The following is a 14,011-nucleotide window of genomic DNA, read 5'->3' as shown; positions in this document are numbered from 1 at the left end:
CACGTCGCTGCTAGAAGAAAATACTCCCCTGGGCATGTTTTTACACGGACCATGTTTCACGTCGCTGTCAAACAGAAAGAAACACGGGCCGTGGCATGAGGAAGCACAAGCCGTGTAGCGCTACATGCCCGGGCTGTGATCACCGACTTCTAGAACACGGCTGGTGGCCTGGGACATGCCAAGGCTGTATTCTTTTTGGAATTTGGTTTTTCTAGGGTTTTTCATTTCAAACCAAGTTCAAATTGCACCCAAACCTTATCCAATCACACAATTAAATCCCAATTCAATCTTAATGGCAAATATAGTGGCTCTGATACCAATTGAAGGCAGGGAAGCATGGATTTAGGGCCATAAGAAGATTGTAATTCAAAATTTTCATCTAAGGTTTCATGCAACATACCAAATAATTTATGTACCTAGCTAACTTCTTATACCCATAGGCATGCCAAAACACATTTTAGCATGCATTAAAATTTCATTTGTCATTAAAGATTGAGGTTTAGCATTTAATCTTATTAAATCCTAATTAAAAGAGGGATTATTGATTTCTAACCTCAAAGGTGTTGAATCAATCATCTTAATCCCTTTGGGTGCTCCTAGGGCTCCAAATATTACCCCTTTAGCTTGTCCACCATAAGCTCACTAAGATTCACCAATGGTAGCCCCAAATCCTCTTTTTGAAGCTTGCCAACCACTAATACTCTAGGGTTTATGCTTCAATGAAGGTATATGGATGTATAGTGCACTAGAAATAATTCCTAGTGTTTTGATTAAAAGAGAAACAAAGTTCTCTCTCACTTGTTAATGGAAGAAAAGAAGAAGAGGGAGAGAGAGCCAATTGTGCCATCCCACAAGAAGAGAGGAAGAAGAATATACATTTTCTTTTTCTTTCTTTATTTATATACATAAGACAAAGTATATAAATGTAGTGCCACTTGTTAATGCATGATTCAATCTTGCTTTATACTTGTCTTAATCTCATCAAGATAAGAGTCAAGCTTTTATTAAATCGTTAAAAAGTTGTCTTCCGTCATGTACAAATAAATGGCACATCTTAATGAGTGCTACGTGTCACCATCTTATGGTGCCATGTGTCACCATGTGCAAAATTACCATTTTGCCCTCGTTTACAATTTTGAGTTATCAATCCAAAATTGTAATTTCTCTCTCAAATTAATTTATATCATATACAAATTAATTAATTAATCTCCATTAATTAATTTCACTATTTTGTTTATATTATACATCCAACAACCTAGATTTGATTTCAAGTTATGTTAGGGACTTTACAATCTTATTGCAAACCAAGCATATTTAATTAATTAATTAAACTCTTTAATTAATCAATTAAATCATACTTTACTTGGTGAATAACTTGTGTAGGTGTGTGACTTACTAGGCTCATTACTAGTTGGCAATGAAAAATGGTATTAACTCTTAATATCATTAGAACTCTTTCTTACCATGAATGATTTTCCTAAATCATTTTAGGCATTTCATAGATCATGGTTGACACCTAACATAGCATGCCATGGCCACCCAATTAATAATAAGGAATACCTTAAATATGAACCTTTAATCATACGTTAACATGCACTAAGATCTCTCCATTATAAAATTTCAATTCTAACTGGAGTCATGGTTAATGTCAAACTCTATTTGTTATGAATCTTATGTTCTCTTTTAATGCCAATTCTTGATTAATCAGACTTTTCTTGTCAGAAACTCCTTTCTGGCTAAGTCTATCTGTCCTGGCCAGGAACTTGAATCATCAAGAATAATTAAATGAACATAGAATCTTATCCCCATTTACTTAGGGTAATGGATCCCATCTTGATCAACAACTATCTCTATATATAACTAGTAGAAGCCAACACATGCCCATATACTCATACACCGTACGAGCATGAAAGAGTATCAAACTCAAACCACTTATATACAAGATAACTGTGTTGTCTCAGGTCTAAAGATTATATACACATATATGATATATGATAATGCATTGACAAGAGTAAACTCTACATGCTTGTCATAAGCCTCACTGGTTCGACCTACTTATCATATAAGTGCCTATCATATTTTTTATGTGGCATGAGACTCACCACTCTAACCTATCAGCATCTCATACTAATACTTTTGGAACAAACATGATTACAATCTTTCCGGATAAGTCATGTTGTTTGTGAAGTATCCTCGATTGTAAACCAATTTATGATACTTTGTGCTAGAAATACTGTCACTCATATTTTTAACAACTTAAGAATATAATTTCTAATAAAATATCAATGGACCTATTAAATTACACATAAATAGATTATGTAAACAGAAAAGTGTAATTGCCATTTATTAATAGAATATGTACAAGATACATACAAAATGATATGCTTTAAGGCATACTAACATTTATTACTTATTAACGCACTTACGGAATTTTGCAAAACACATTTAAATTTTAGTTCATCTTTAAATAAAGAATAGAAATTAGTTTTTTTGTTTTTTAAAAAATAGCAATTAGTTTTGAGAATAAAAATAAGATTGGACACTAAGGAGATGATTAGTAGTTAAAAAGAAAATAAAAAAAAATAAAATAAAAAGGAGATGACTTGGGAAGCATCTTTAAAGTATACAAGGAAACATCATCCTTAAATTATGGATGACTCTCATCCCCGTGCTAAATGACAATAATCATCCTCAAAGGTGGACACAACCCTCATTCTTGACACTATACCAAAATTATTATTTTGAGACTAAAAATTTTGACTCAAAAAGTTATTTATTTTTCTCTATGTATTTTTAGAGAAAAATAATCATTTGTCCCATTTATTGTTGTTCCTAAATACAATTAAAGACAAATATGGATACAAATATATATTTGACATTGATTTAACCTTCCGAGAAAAATATATTTTATATTAATAACTTATAAAGATAAAAAAAAAATCTCCCTTTCTATTTTAATAAACTATATTATTTGCCTCTAAATCTATTTTTAAAGACAAATTAAATTACTTTAATTGTTTATACAAAATTTCCAATTTTACTTTCAGAATTAAATAAATTATCTTGTCATTATATATTAATTTCTTCATATCATTAATTATTAATATAAATGCATTTATTTATCTTTAATAATATAATATTTATTTACTACTACAATTTAAATGAAATTTATTTAAATTGCTAAAAATAATAAATATTATTTAAAATAAATAAATATAATTTTAAGCAAGCAAACTATAACTAGCGAGCCATAGATTTTGACCCCACTGTTTGCTTAAAATGTCAAGGGAGGAAGATTGCCTTTTATAGAAAAATCATCACCTCTCAAGTCCTTGAAAAAACGGTGTAGATATCGTTTTTTTTTTCTTTATAAATTATTATTTTCTTAATTTATAATTCATAATTTAATATTTCAATTCATCATATAAATACTTTATTATAATAAAGAATTAATAATATATTATATTATATAATCAAATTTTATTATATTTATTATAGTAATTCATATTTTTAAGTACAATTTTAATTAAAAATAATAATTAAAATAAATATATTAATATATGCATAATTAATAAATTCAAATCATCAAAATACTTGTAATTTAATGGTAAAAGTGTATTTTATCAAATTTTTGAGTTTTTCCTTAAGAAAAAGGGATTTTTTTAGTAACAAATTAAAAAAAAAAAAAACTTAAAACTTCTTATATAAATAAAGTTAATCTTTATGAATTAGAAACAAATAATATAACATTTAAAAACTAACAAATTTTACCTCAAAAAATTAATTATTAGAAATAAATATTATAGGTTAAACAGTTTTTACCTAAAAAATTAATTATTAAAAACAAATAATATAACATTTTTTAATAAAATTTTATCTCAAATAATAGTTATTAGTAATAAATATCTTATTTGTCTCAAGGGATATTTCTCTAAAAAATTGTAGTAGCATGAAATGTGATGAGACTCCAAAGTTCGTCCCTTAAAAATTGGGCACGCTCGCTGAGGGGACAAATATGGGAGAACATTATTATCGTCTCCTAAACTTTAAGGGTCCATTTTCTAGGTTTTAGGGGATGATTTTGATGGTCCTCTATTATTATTATTATTATTATTATTATTATTATTATTATTATTATTATAGTGTTGAGTGCCTGTGCTCATGGTGGGTTAGTAAAGGAAGCTTGGTATTTCTTAATCTCTTGGTAAACATGGCATTACTCCTGATGCTTGTATGGTGGATGTTATGGCTTGTGCTGGTCAAATAGCAGTGGCGTACCAATTTCTATGTCAAATGCTGATCAAACCATCAACTTCAATGTTAGGCTCTCTGCTAAGTGGATGTATGAATTCAATCTTGCAGAAATAGCAGGAAGGAAACTTATTGAGCTAGAACCATATGATGGTAGAGATTTGTGGACTATTTATGGATCACTCCATATATTCATGGACATCCTATCTCAGAACAAATACAGATGATGTTAAGTTTTGTCGTAAGCAAATGAAACATACTGTTGATTATGATAGTCAAGAATATTGTCCCAACGATAAGGAAGGGGATTGATTATATTTTGTCACCTTGAAGTTTTCAAAGTCGTCTCTTCTTTAGCTATAAGGTGGATCTTTCAATTTTTTTTTTCTTTTTTTGATAAGCTTTGATTATAATTTTAATTACTCCAATACTATTGAGCTAAAATTCATTGGTATCTTTGGTTTGTTACTGATTCTACTAGCAAATTGGTAGGAGTGATGTAGATGCTAGAAATTTCTAAGCGTATGAGCTCTTTGCCATTTGTTACTTGGTAAAAACTATTGTTCGTGAAACAATTTTCTAACCGGTGTCAATGTTTCAATTATCCTCCTTTTTCCTGGACTTCCAAACAGAACCCTCTATCTTTGCACATTCAAAATAATAAACGAGACTCAAATTTTTAAGTTATACTAGATCGCTTTCGACTCAAAGTTGTAACTGAGACAAACTCTATTGTTTATAACTTGAAACCATAACACAATAACATAAAAGCATATCTAAAATGCAGTCTGAAATCATATACATATATAAGTCCCTTAAAAACAATAAAAACAGTATATTGCACTAAATCGATCTTAGATGCGAGAAACCCTTCTCTGATGACGTGATAATTCTGCAAAAGCCACAACCAACACAGTCATATACAGGAAAAAAAAAAAAGAAGGGTATCACATATATACACAACACACAGACACAACTTTTTTGCATTATAAATTATTTTGGTTTCACTAAGACATCAATCATAGATTTCCTTCAATGAGTGATTAAATAGAAATTTTCACAAGGAAAAAAAAGAAAAGAAACGTCCATTAATTTGATTTAGCGCTGAGTTTAATCACCAATTTAGGTACTAATTGTAGAAGATAATGAAATATCAAAGTTGAATCTTTGTTTTATTGTTAACGTACCTTACTTGAAATGCTAATTAAACATTGGAACCTTGAAGGCTAGGCTGAGCAAGCTGGAGATGATAAGACTGATGAATCTGAGAAGGGATGGTTGCAAGCTGAAGGACACTACTAGGTTCTCCACAAAAGGGGAATTGATCAAGAACTTGTTGATGCTCCATTGGCTTTGCTTCTAATGTTGCCTGCTGATACTCTAATGCTACGCGGTGCTCCTGAATCTAAAAAAATTTATAATTCTCTAGCATAAACAATAAATGATATAGAGAACCATATGATCACACTATATAATCAATTGAAGTAATCCATATATAGCAACTTAGAAGTAATGTGTATATATTCAATAAATTATTAATAATCCTCTACTTTTCCTATAAAGTAAATTAATTGATAAGAAGTAGTAACATTAGATGTTCTAGCTTGACATTCTATCAGTAGGTTTTAGCATTTGTAGAAGTCCTCTTGAGGAATATATAACGTGGTGCAAATAAGATCCTTACCCAACGGTACATATTGCCATTTTCCTCCTCCAACATTCGCTCCTAATTAACATTTATTTACAGGAGAAGAAAAATTAGGTTTTGCACAAGACAAGAATTATTGGGCATGATTATTATGGTGTTTATATCTTTGGGAGAAGAGACGATTTCACCTTTCTGCGAAGATTATCCAGCTGCTGTTGCAAGAGCTCATTCTGCATGCAACATCAAAGAAACTTTTTTTTATCATAATTTCAAACTTTATCACCTTTGCAAACAACTAAATCACATAATTTCTTTTTTCTTCTTGGTACCATATGGTTTGCATTCTTCAAAACCAATAAAGAATTGCATATTTGATATTTTAAAAGCAATCAAGAATTGGGTCTCACCAAAAAAAAAAAAGTATAATAAAGAATTGCATTGTTTAAAAGAAATTAATAAATAAAGAATTCCATTCAAAATGCAAAACAGTTTGATACTGAAAGTTTGAATGTGTCTCTAAACATCAAATTAACTTCCCAATAGTAAGCTCTAGTGAGGAGTTCAACATTTAAATTGATTGTCATACTGAATTTTATCAAAAGAAAAAATGTCATGCAGAAACAGGCTAATTTTTAGCCAATTTCCTATATAATCTATATTTAATATTCAGTAAAAATAGTGAAGCAAACAGTACCTTGCGATCCCGGACCTTGGCAACTGATCGTTCTAGTTCTTGTTCAAGTTCACTCAGTTCCTCAAATGGAATGGAGCTCATGTCTTCACCAGTGTAGCGCCGCATGTTTAGTTGAAGGCGCCGAGTTTCTTTTCTGAGCATTGCGAGCTCACTGAACAGTTGTTCCTGGAAAAAAAAAGAGAGGAAAGGATGGCTAATGCAAAAAATTTGAATCTTGACTTCAATTTAGGAGTTTTATAAATTACCCTGCTATCATGCTCAGGAATGCAGGTCCCTGTAATCTTCTGGTACCTTTCTATGACTTGCTCCATCCTGGAAAGATCATATGATCATCATCTTTATATTATTAGACAATTGAAGAACATATGTGAAAAATCTTAATATACAAAAATGAAAGGGTTCATTTTTTGGGAAATCATTGACTGATAATTAAAACTCCAATTTGCTGTGTGAATACTTCCAGCACCAGAAGCGGAACTTTTACAAGAAAATGGAAAAAAAAGAAACCTTCAATAATATGTGATTAATTTGTTTTAGGGTGTGGGTGTATAATATACTGTGTTCTCTATTGAAAAATAACCATCCATATATATCTAACATCGTGTCAGATTGGAACATTAATAGGTGAAGCCCTAGCTAGGACAAACTCGGTAATCAGCACATAGTTTAGTCTCAACTTTTAATGATAATAATAATAATAATAACTTTATAAGTGAATAAAACGAAATTAAAAGACTTGAATTCATTCAAATATACAATTTGAAACCTAATAGTTGCATATCTTTCTTCATTTGCGTTTGTCGATAGAAATTCCAGCACTAGAAATTAAATATGCTAAAAATTTTTCCAGAGGAAATTACTTTTATAATTAATATATAAGAGACCAAATCATGATAATGGCATAAAATACTAGTCAAAATGAATAATATGGATCAATATTGAAAAACTGTTGTAAAGCAGAGATCTGGAGCTAAACTTGGAAATAAAATAATTAATAAAATCATGGCAAAGCTGTGGAGGAAGAGAACCCTTGACTGGAAAACCCTAGTTTGTCAGAAATATGCAAAAAGGAAAGTCAAGCCACCCAAGTTGGTCATCATATCAGATCTTCGGGAAACAGATGGATCCATAATGTCCAACTAACTAGAAAATAAATGAAGAAATCCATGAGAAAAAAAAAATCATGACTTAAAGACGGTAAAAATAGACGACCTCAAAGGCTCAGTGCAGTACTGGCACATCTTTCCAGTGCTGGAGAAGATGATGAGGCCGATCTGGGCATCACAAAGCACTGAAAGTTCATGAGTCTTCTTCAGAAGTCCTGCCCTGCGCTTGGAGAAAGTCACTTGCCTTGTGGTCTGGTTTTCAATCCTCTTGATTGGTATCTTGCCACGACCCATAATTTTCTAACAGGTTTAATCTTGCCAATCTTCTACTTTTGGGGAAAGACGAAATAAAAGAGGACAATAATCTTTTCACAGGCCTGATTTCCTAGTTTTTTTTTTTTCTTGTTCCATGCAAATTAATAAATAAATAATTAAACTCCCAAAACCATAAAAAGGCATAGAAAATTTATGCTAAAAATAATGGAAAGCAAATAAAAAGCTAATTCCTAATATATAAAGATGAGGGTTCAAATAAGGGACTAGAAGACACAAAGAAATGACAAATGGAAACTAAAGTTTCTGAAACCTAGCATAACATCTTCTTTATAATTCATAAAACTCCAGGCCAGGAAGAGAGAAAAGAGAGACAACTTTCTATACCTATGTGTCTTTAATCCCTTTGCTTGTACAATTAAGGAGTTTCTGTATTAAAGAGCATGAAGAGGCCAATTTATTGCCCGCATATGAACTTTTGCTTGTTAAAATGCCCCCTCGCTTACGAAAAACTACTAAAATGCACCTGAGGCATTATCCTGCATATCAGAGAAACTCTTTCCTAGAGCATGGTTCATAATGCGCCATCACATAGAGTTGTAGAAAAATTCATCATGTGAATTCATATGGGTCCCACATTTTTTTCTTGGTTAATTCACTGTTATAGTTGATCATTGTTTCTGCTATATCAAGTGAAATCAGTGGCAGCAGTATCAGTCGCAATGTTACATTGCAGCAGTTGATCATACACTAGTAGCTGCCAAGCCAATAATAATAGTGGCATTCCACGTAAATCCCCATTGTCCTGTAATGGAAGGTTAGACAAAAGGTTGCTGTGACTGTTAACCACTCTCTGAACAGGTCTGCCAAGTGACCTCAAACTTTGCCAATTTTGGAATGTTTTAACCTTGGTTAGAGAACTATGGTTTACGATAAAAGGAAACTCAAATGAAGGGGATGGCCAGTAGCCCAGACCCTAATAGGAAACGACAAAGTGTAACATCCAATGAGAGAGACTTTTTTTATAAATGCATGGTTTAAGCATGGCTTGGTCATTAAGCATTATCATATATAGTAACTTAATAAGGAAATTGAAATGGTTAACAATTACCTTCTTATACCACCAAATTCATTTTCCTGTGGGCAACCTAATCTTGATCTTTTTCTATAAATTCAAGATATGATATACTAATTCATTATATATGCACTAATACTGGGAATATTGCTAAGTCTATTGGATCACAAAGCTGCTTTTTCTTTTCTTTTCTCTGAATGTTTCTCAAAGCCCTATCCATAGTGGAAAACGTTCCAATTTTCATAGTGCTATATTTGGATATCAAAATTTGAAATAAGGGGATTTGCCTTTGATTTTCATATAAATCTTGATTTCAAATAACATATTTTACAAATGAAGAACTCACTTGGAATAGATTTCAAATAACATTGCTATAGAACATTTCAATTCCACACTTAAACAAGATGTTCTCAACATTTAAATTATGAGCTTAATATAGATCCATGACTCTAAACAATTGAAGAAAACCTATAATTTTATTAAATTCAAATATCAAATTTTAATTTCTCTATTCAAATACAGAGCTAATGTATTTGGTGTCAGAATCGCAATTACATAAATTTATTTTAAAAATCTTTTGTAGAGTGCATTTGATTGTAAATCTAAATTAATTATGCATCAAAAGAATTTAATAATTTAAGTCCGAGATCGAATCTCAATCGAAATTAAATATATAAAAAGCTTATATGATGTCATATTATTTATGACTAGTATAAATAGAGAGTTAAACATATCAATTTCTAGTAGGAAAGGTTCTTTGTATTTTTTTTTTTTTTTACATAAAAGTTTCCTCTACTTTTTTGATAAATGTAGAAAAATTCTTGTTTGAACTGGTGCATCATAAATATAAGACACAAATTTGTGAATCATATTATATATTTTGTATCTTGAATTTATAATAGACCGAATTTAAGTAAGAAAAATAGGTAAATATAAAGACTTTTAACTTCTTAATTATCTTTCAATTTCTCTCATTTGTCAATTCAGAGTATTCAAAGAATTACACGTGTTTTTGCTAAATAAAATTTATGCATCTATATAAACATTGGTGCTTGACATTTAGCAAATAATTAATATTAATTAATCATACGCATAGTTACTATGTAAAACCCATCAAAATTGCTACAACTTGTAAATGCTCATATTTGATCAAAGAACATAATCAAACTTCAGAAAGAACACCTGTAAATAAATTTTCATCTATAACTTGACTCATTGACAAGCGCGCGCGTATATATATATATATATATATATATATATATATATATATATATATATATATATATATATAGGAAAAGACAGTAATTTGTTATTTTTTTATTTATTATTTATGTGTGTCAGCTTGCATTTGATATAGATAATCCATAGTCAGAGCACACATGTTACAAAACTCTCTAAAAAGGGTAAAACTAGGGTTAGCTAATTGGTGGCCATAGTTAATTTTGTCTTGCATTTAATTGACGGATTCATGATGATATCCCACTTGCCTCGCTCTTGCACTGAACTTGCCAGCTTATTTATATATGCAGCGATTTCCATCTCTCTCTTTCTATACATTGTTTTGACCGACACTAATTGAACTGCTTATTTCAGCTTCTAATATATACGTAATTAAAAATAAATAAAAAATAAGAACAAAAATCAATAAGTTTTAATTCTGGTATTAAATCGCATTTAAAATTATTAGGAACCGAACTAGACAGTAATTTTTGAGGGTCAAATATAGAATAATATATAAAGAAATATTTGAAATATACAAAAATAATTGAAAAATGCTCTATTAATTTTTTAAAATAATAATAAATTTTATTTCATATATAAAAACTTAAAAATAAGTTTTCAAATAACACAATTTAAAATATTCATAAATTAAAAAAATAGTGAATCATATAGGATCTTTTGGGGCTTAGAGGATCAAGTAGGTCCACCATTGAAATTTAATCTTATTTAAATTTCAAATAACATAATTTAAAATATTCATAAATTAAAAAATAATGAACATTACATATATATTTTTACGGGAGCTTTTGGGGCTTAGGGACTAAGTAGGTCCACTTTGAAAGTTACTAAATTTCGAATTTAATAATAATAATAATAATAATTATAATAATAATAATAATAACAACAACATGGCAATTCCACAAATGGGAATTGTAACAGAAGTGGTTTCACGTTTCCTTCAACTCAATAGCTTCAGATTTACTCATTCACATGGCCCTTGCAGCCATCTAAAATACACACTACAATTTCTCACTTCTAACTATTAAAGACAATAGGAAAAGGAAATCCACATTATTATATTTTATACATTAGACTTTATTGGCTCTGAGTATCCACTCTTCATAATCTACTAAAGCGCTATCGGTAAGTTTTATCATTTGTTTATTTATTATTAAATCATGAGAAAAGATTTGAATTTGAAATTTTTATCTAAAATAAATAATGCATAAATTATCATTTCGCGGTTGAAATTCGGTAAAATTAGTGAGTTATTCCATTGTTGTATCTTCTATTAACCAAACAAAAAAAGTCATTTTCTTGAAAGCAAGCATTTTTCAAAGAAATTTCTTTTCCTAAAAAAAAAATATTTCGAAGAAAAAACTTATTTTGAAAATTAAAATTTTTTCTAAAGATAACTTTTATTGTTTTATTTATAATTTTTACCACTTAGCATACCTATTCAAAAGAGAGTTAAATGTCTTATTATTTATTTTTGGAAAATTTTTTCTTAAAAAAGATTTCTTAAATTTTTTAAAGAATTGTTTAAAAATAATTTTAAAAATTATATTTTGTAAATAAAATATCTCTAAAATTTTATAATATTTTATTTTTATCATTATTAAAAAAATCAAATACACTTATTAATTTTAAAATTTTTATAACAAAAAATAAGAGTAAATAATTTTAATTTTATAAAGCCTATTTTTATTTACATAATAACTTGTTATTGAATTATCACACCAAATCCCTTTCCTCCTTTGATTTAATAAACCTGTTTATATTGGTGTATTCTCTTTTTTAATTATTCAAATAAAGTCTATTTGATCACCTAGCTTGTGCCATTCAAAATAGAATTATTCTAATTCATATGCAACTGTACTCATTAATTTTAAATTATATAATTTACGTACATACATGAGATTATAGAATTTAGGGAATAGTATAACGTATTTGTAAGAGTCTCTCCCCTTAGTCCCGCCGACTAGGGTTTTGTCATTTTCTCGATTTTTCGTTTGTTGTGACTGCTCTCTTTTGACTCATGGCTACTAATTCAGTAGATGATCTTTTGTCTTCAATGTGGTTGTGTAACACCCTCCCTGTAGCAATTTCGTACATTCTACTGTTTCAGTGACCGGTGTCGGTCTGGACAGTTAGAACGTCTGGAAAAATATTTAAACTAAAGTGAGGAACTATAATTAACTCAAATATTAACAAGAAAAATTTAGGAAAAATTTTAGAAATAAAATACAACCAAGTTAAATGAGCCGTTGCCTTAGCGATGGGTAACCCAGTGGGAAGTTATGGTACTCGCAACTAGGAGCCCTAGACCCGGGGGAAAATTCATAAAATAATTTTTAGGACTCCAGAAAAAGGTCATTGAAGTTTCTATGGCATTAGAATGCCAAGAAAATGCTTAGAAAAATTTTTTAATCGGTACAGACAATTTTAGTCTGTTAAGCCAAATGGAGGGCATTTTGATCATTTAGCCTTCAGAGGTGATTTTTGGCCGACTTATCCAATTAAGTAAATAATTATTATGATATAAAATGTGAATAAATATGTAACACCCCTATTTGTATAGCCTGGTATGTTTCACTGTTCCGATGACCGGAGTCGGTCCAGACAATTAAGGGGATTAGAACCACACTTAAGACAACTAGATAAGTCATAAACACAAATAATTAGTAATTGTCAATTAGTTAAGTATAAATAAGAAAAACAGAACATAAGAAGTTAAACGAGCCGAGAGTCACAGCGATGGGTGACCTTCTCGGGAAGGACTACGAAGTCGATTTAAAGTCAAATTTCAAACCATAAAATGTGACGCCGCGGTCCTTAGGACCATTACAAACACAGTGGAAAAGAGAAAATCATGGAAAAAGGTTGTTAAGCCAGTCAAATAATTAGGTTAGAGAGCCGGAAGGAATATTGAATTATTTGCAAACCGAGTTGAACCGGTGAGGGGCAATTTGGTCAATTGACCCCGAGAGCTGACTCCTGACCTAACTGTCAAATAAAATCAGAGCAAAGAAAATTTCAGAATCGAGAATTAAATTAAAGAACTAATAAGAAAATAAAAAAAAAAAGAAAATGAGAAAATGAAAAAGTGAAGAGAGGTGACATCATGCATGACATCATGCATGATGTCATAAATCCTATAATTAATTAAATTTATTTTTTGGTTTTCCATAAGACAAAATACATAAAAGAAAAGAAAAGAAAAAAAAATTCATTTGGTCTTCTTCCTCATCCATGTGCCGCCCTCACTCTCTCTCTCCCTCTCCATTGTTAAACCTCCATTGAAGCTTGTACTCAAGCTCAAATTCCCTCACTTAACCTTAAGCTTTTCCATAAACACTTCATCAAAGCTTGTTATCTCAACCTAAAAAGAGGATTGAAAGAGCAAAGAAAAAGAAAAAGGAAGAGAATTGAAGAATAGGACATCAAAGATTGAGGTTAGTGATTAAGTTGCAAAATTAGTTTATTAGTTGTGTTTATAGCTTGATTAACTTAGAAATAAACTTAAAATGAAATAAAATAAATTATTGAGGGACCAAGCTAAATTTCGGCCAGCATGTGTATGGGGGTATTATTGCATGGTTTGATTGATTTGAATGGGTATATGAACCTCAATTAGTTGAGTGATTATGGTTAAAGACTTTGAATTAGCTAAATACAACAATTTAGTGTGGTTAGGGTTTGGACACTTAGGGTTTAGAGGCAAAAATGTGAAAAATTGGTAA

At 29.9% G+C, this 14,011-nt stretch overlaps 1 protein-coding gene across 2 annotated transcripts; it reads right to left on the bottom strand.

Moving 5' to 3' along the window:
- Positions 1-4,962: 4,962 nt before the first annotated feature.
- Positions 4,963-8,528, bottom strand: LOC110653757 (protein TRANSPARENT TESTA 16). Of its 2 annotated transcripts, XM_058145600.1 has the most exons (8): positions 8,360-8,521; positions 7,806-8,100; positions 6,839-6,905; positions 6,594-6,758; positions 6,088-6,129; positions 5,936-5,977; positions 5,439-5,656; positions 4,963-5,143 (listed from the first exon to the last, which is right to left on the bottom strand). In XM_058145600.1, the coding sequence occupies exons 2-7, from the start codon at positions 7,991-7,993 to the stop codon at positions 5,456-5,458; spliced, it is 705 nt and encodes a 234-aa protein (XP_058001583.1). In that variant the 5' UTR covers positions 7,994-8,100; positions 8,360-8,521; the 3' UTR covers positions 4,963-5,143; positions 5,439-5,455. The 2 variants fall into 2 exon arrangements, with proteins under 2 accessions (XP_058001583.1, XP_058001591.1); XM_058145608.1 differs by having other exon boundaries at positions 5,439-5,650; positions 7,806-8,528.
- Positions 8,529-14,011: the final 5,483 nt, after the last annotated feature.

This window comes from Hevea brasiliensis, chromosome 1 (assembly GCF_030052815.1).
Source record: "Hevea brasiliensis isolate MT/VB/25A 57/8 chromosome 1, ASM3005281v1, whole genome shotgun sequence".
NCBI lineage: Eukaryota > Viridiplantae > Streptophyta > Magnoliopsida > Malpighiales > Euphorbiaceae > Hevea > Hevea brasiliensis.
The sequence above is the reverse complement of the archived record's forward strand: the minus strand, read 5'-3'. Positions and strand labels throughout refer to the sequence as shown.

What these genes read in the sequence shown, in the direction of transcription:
- LOC110653757 (XM_058145600.1), bottom strand. Translation starts at nt 7,993, where the DNA reads ATGGGTCGTGGCAAGATACCAATCAAGAGGATTGAAAACCAGACCACA. An exon ending in TTCCTGAGCATGATAGCAGG is followed by an intron (nt 6,759 to 6,838) that starts GTAATTTATAAA and finishes TTTTTTTTCCAG; the next exon opens with GAACAACTGTTCAGTGAGCT. An exon ending in TGGATAATCTTCGCAGAAAG is followed by an intron (nt 5,978 to 6,087) that starts GTGAAATCGTCT and finishes AATGTTAATTAG; the next exon opens with GAGCGAATGTTGGAGGAGGA.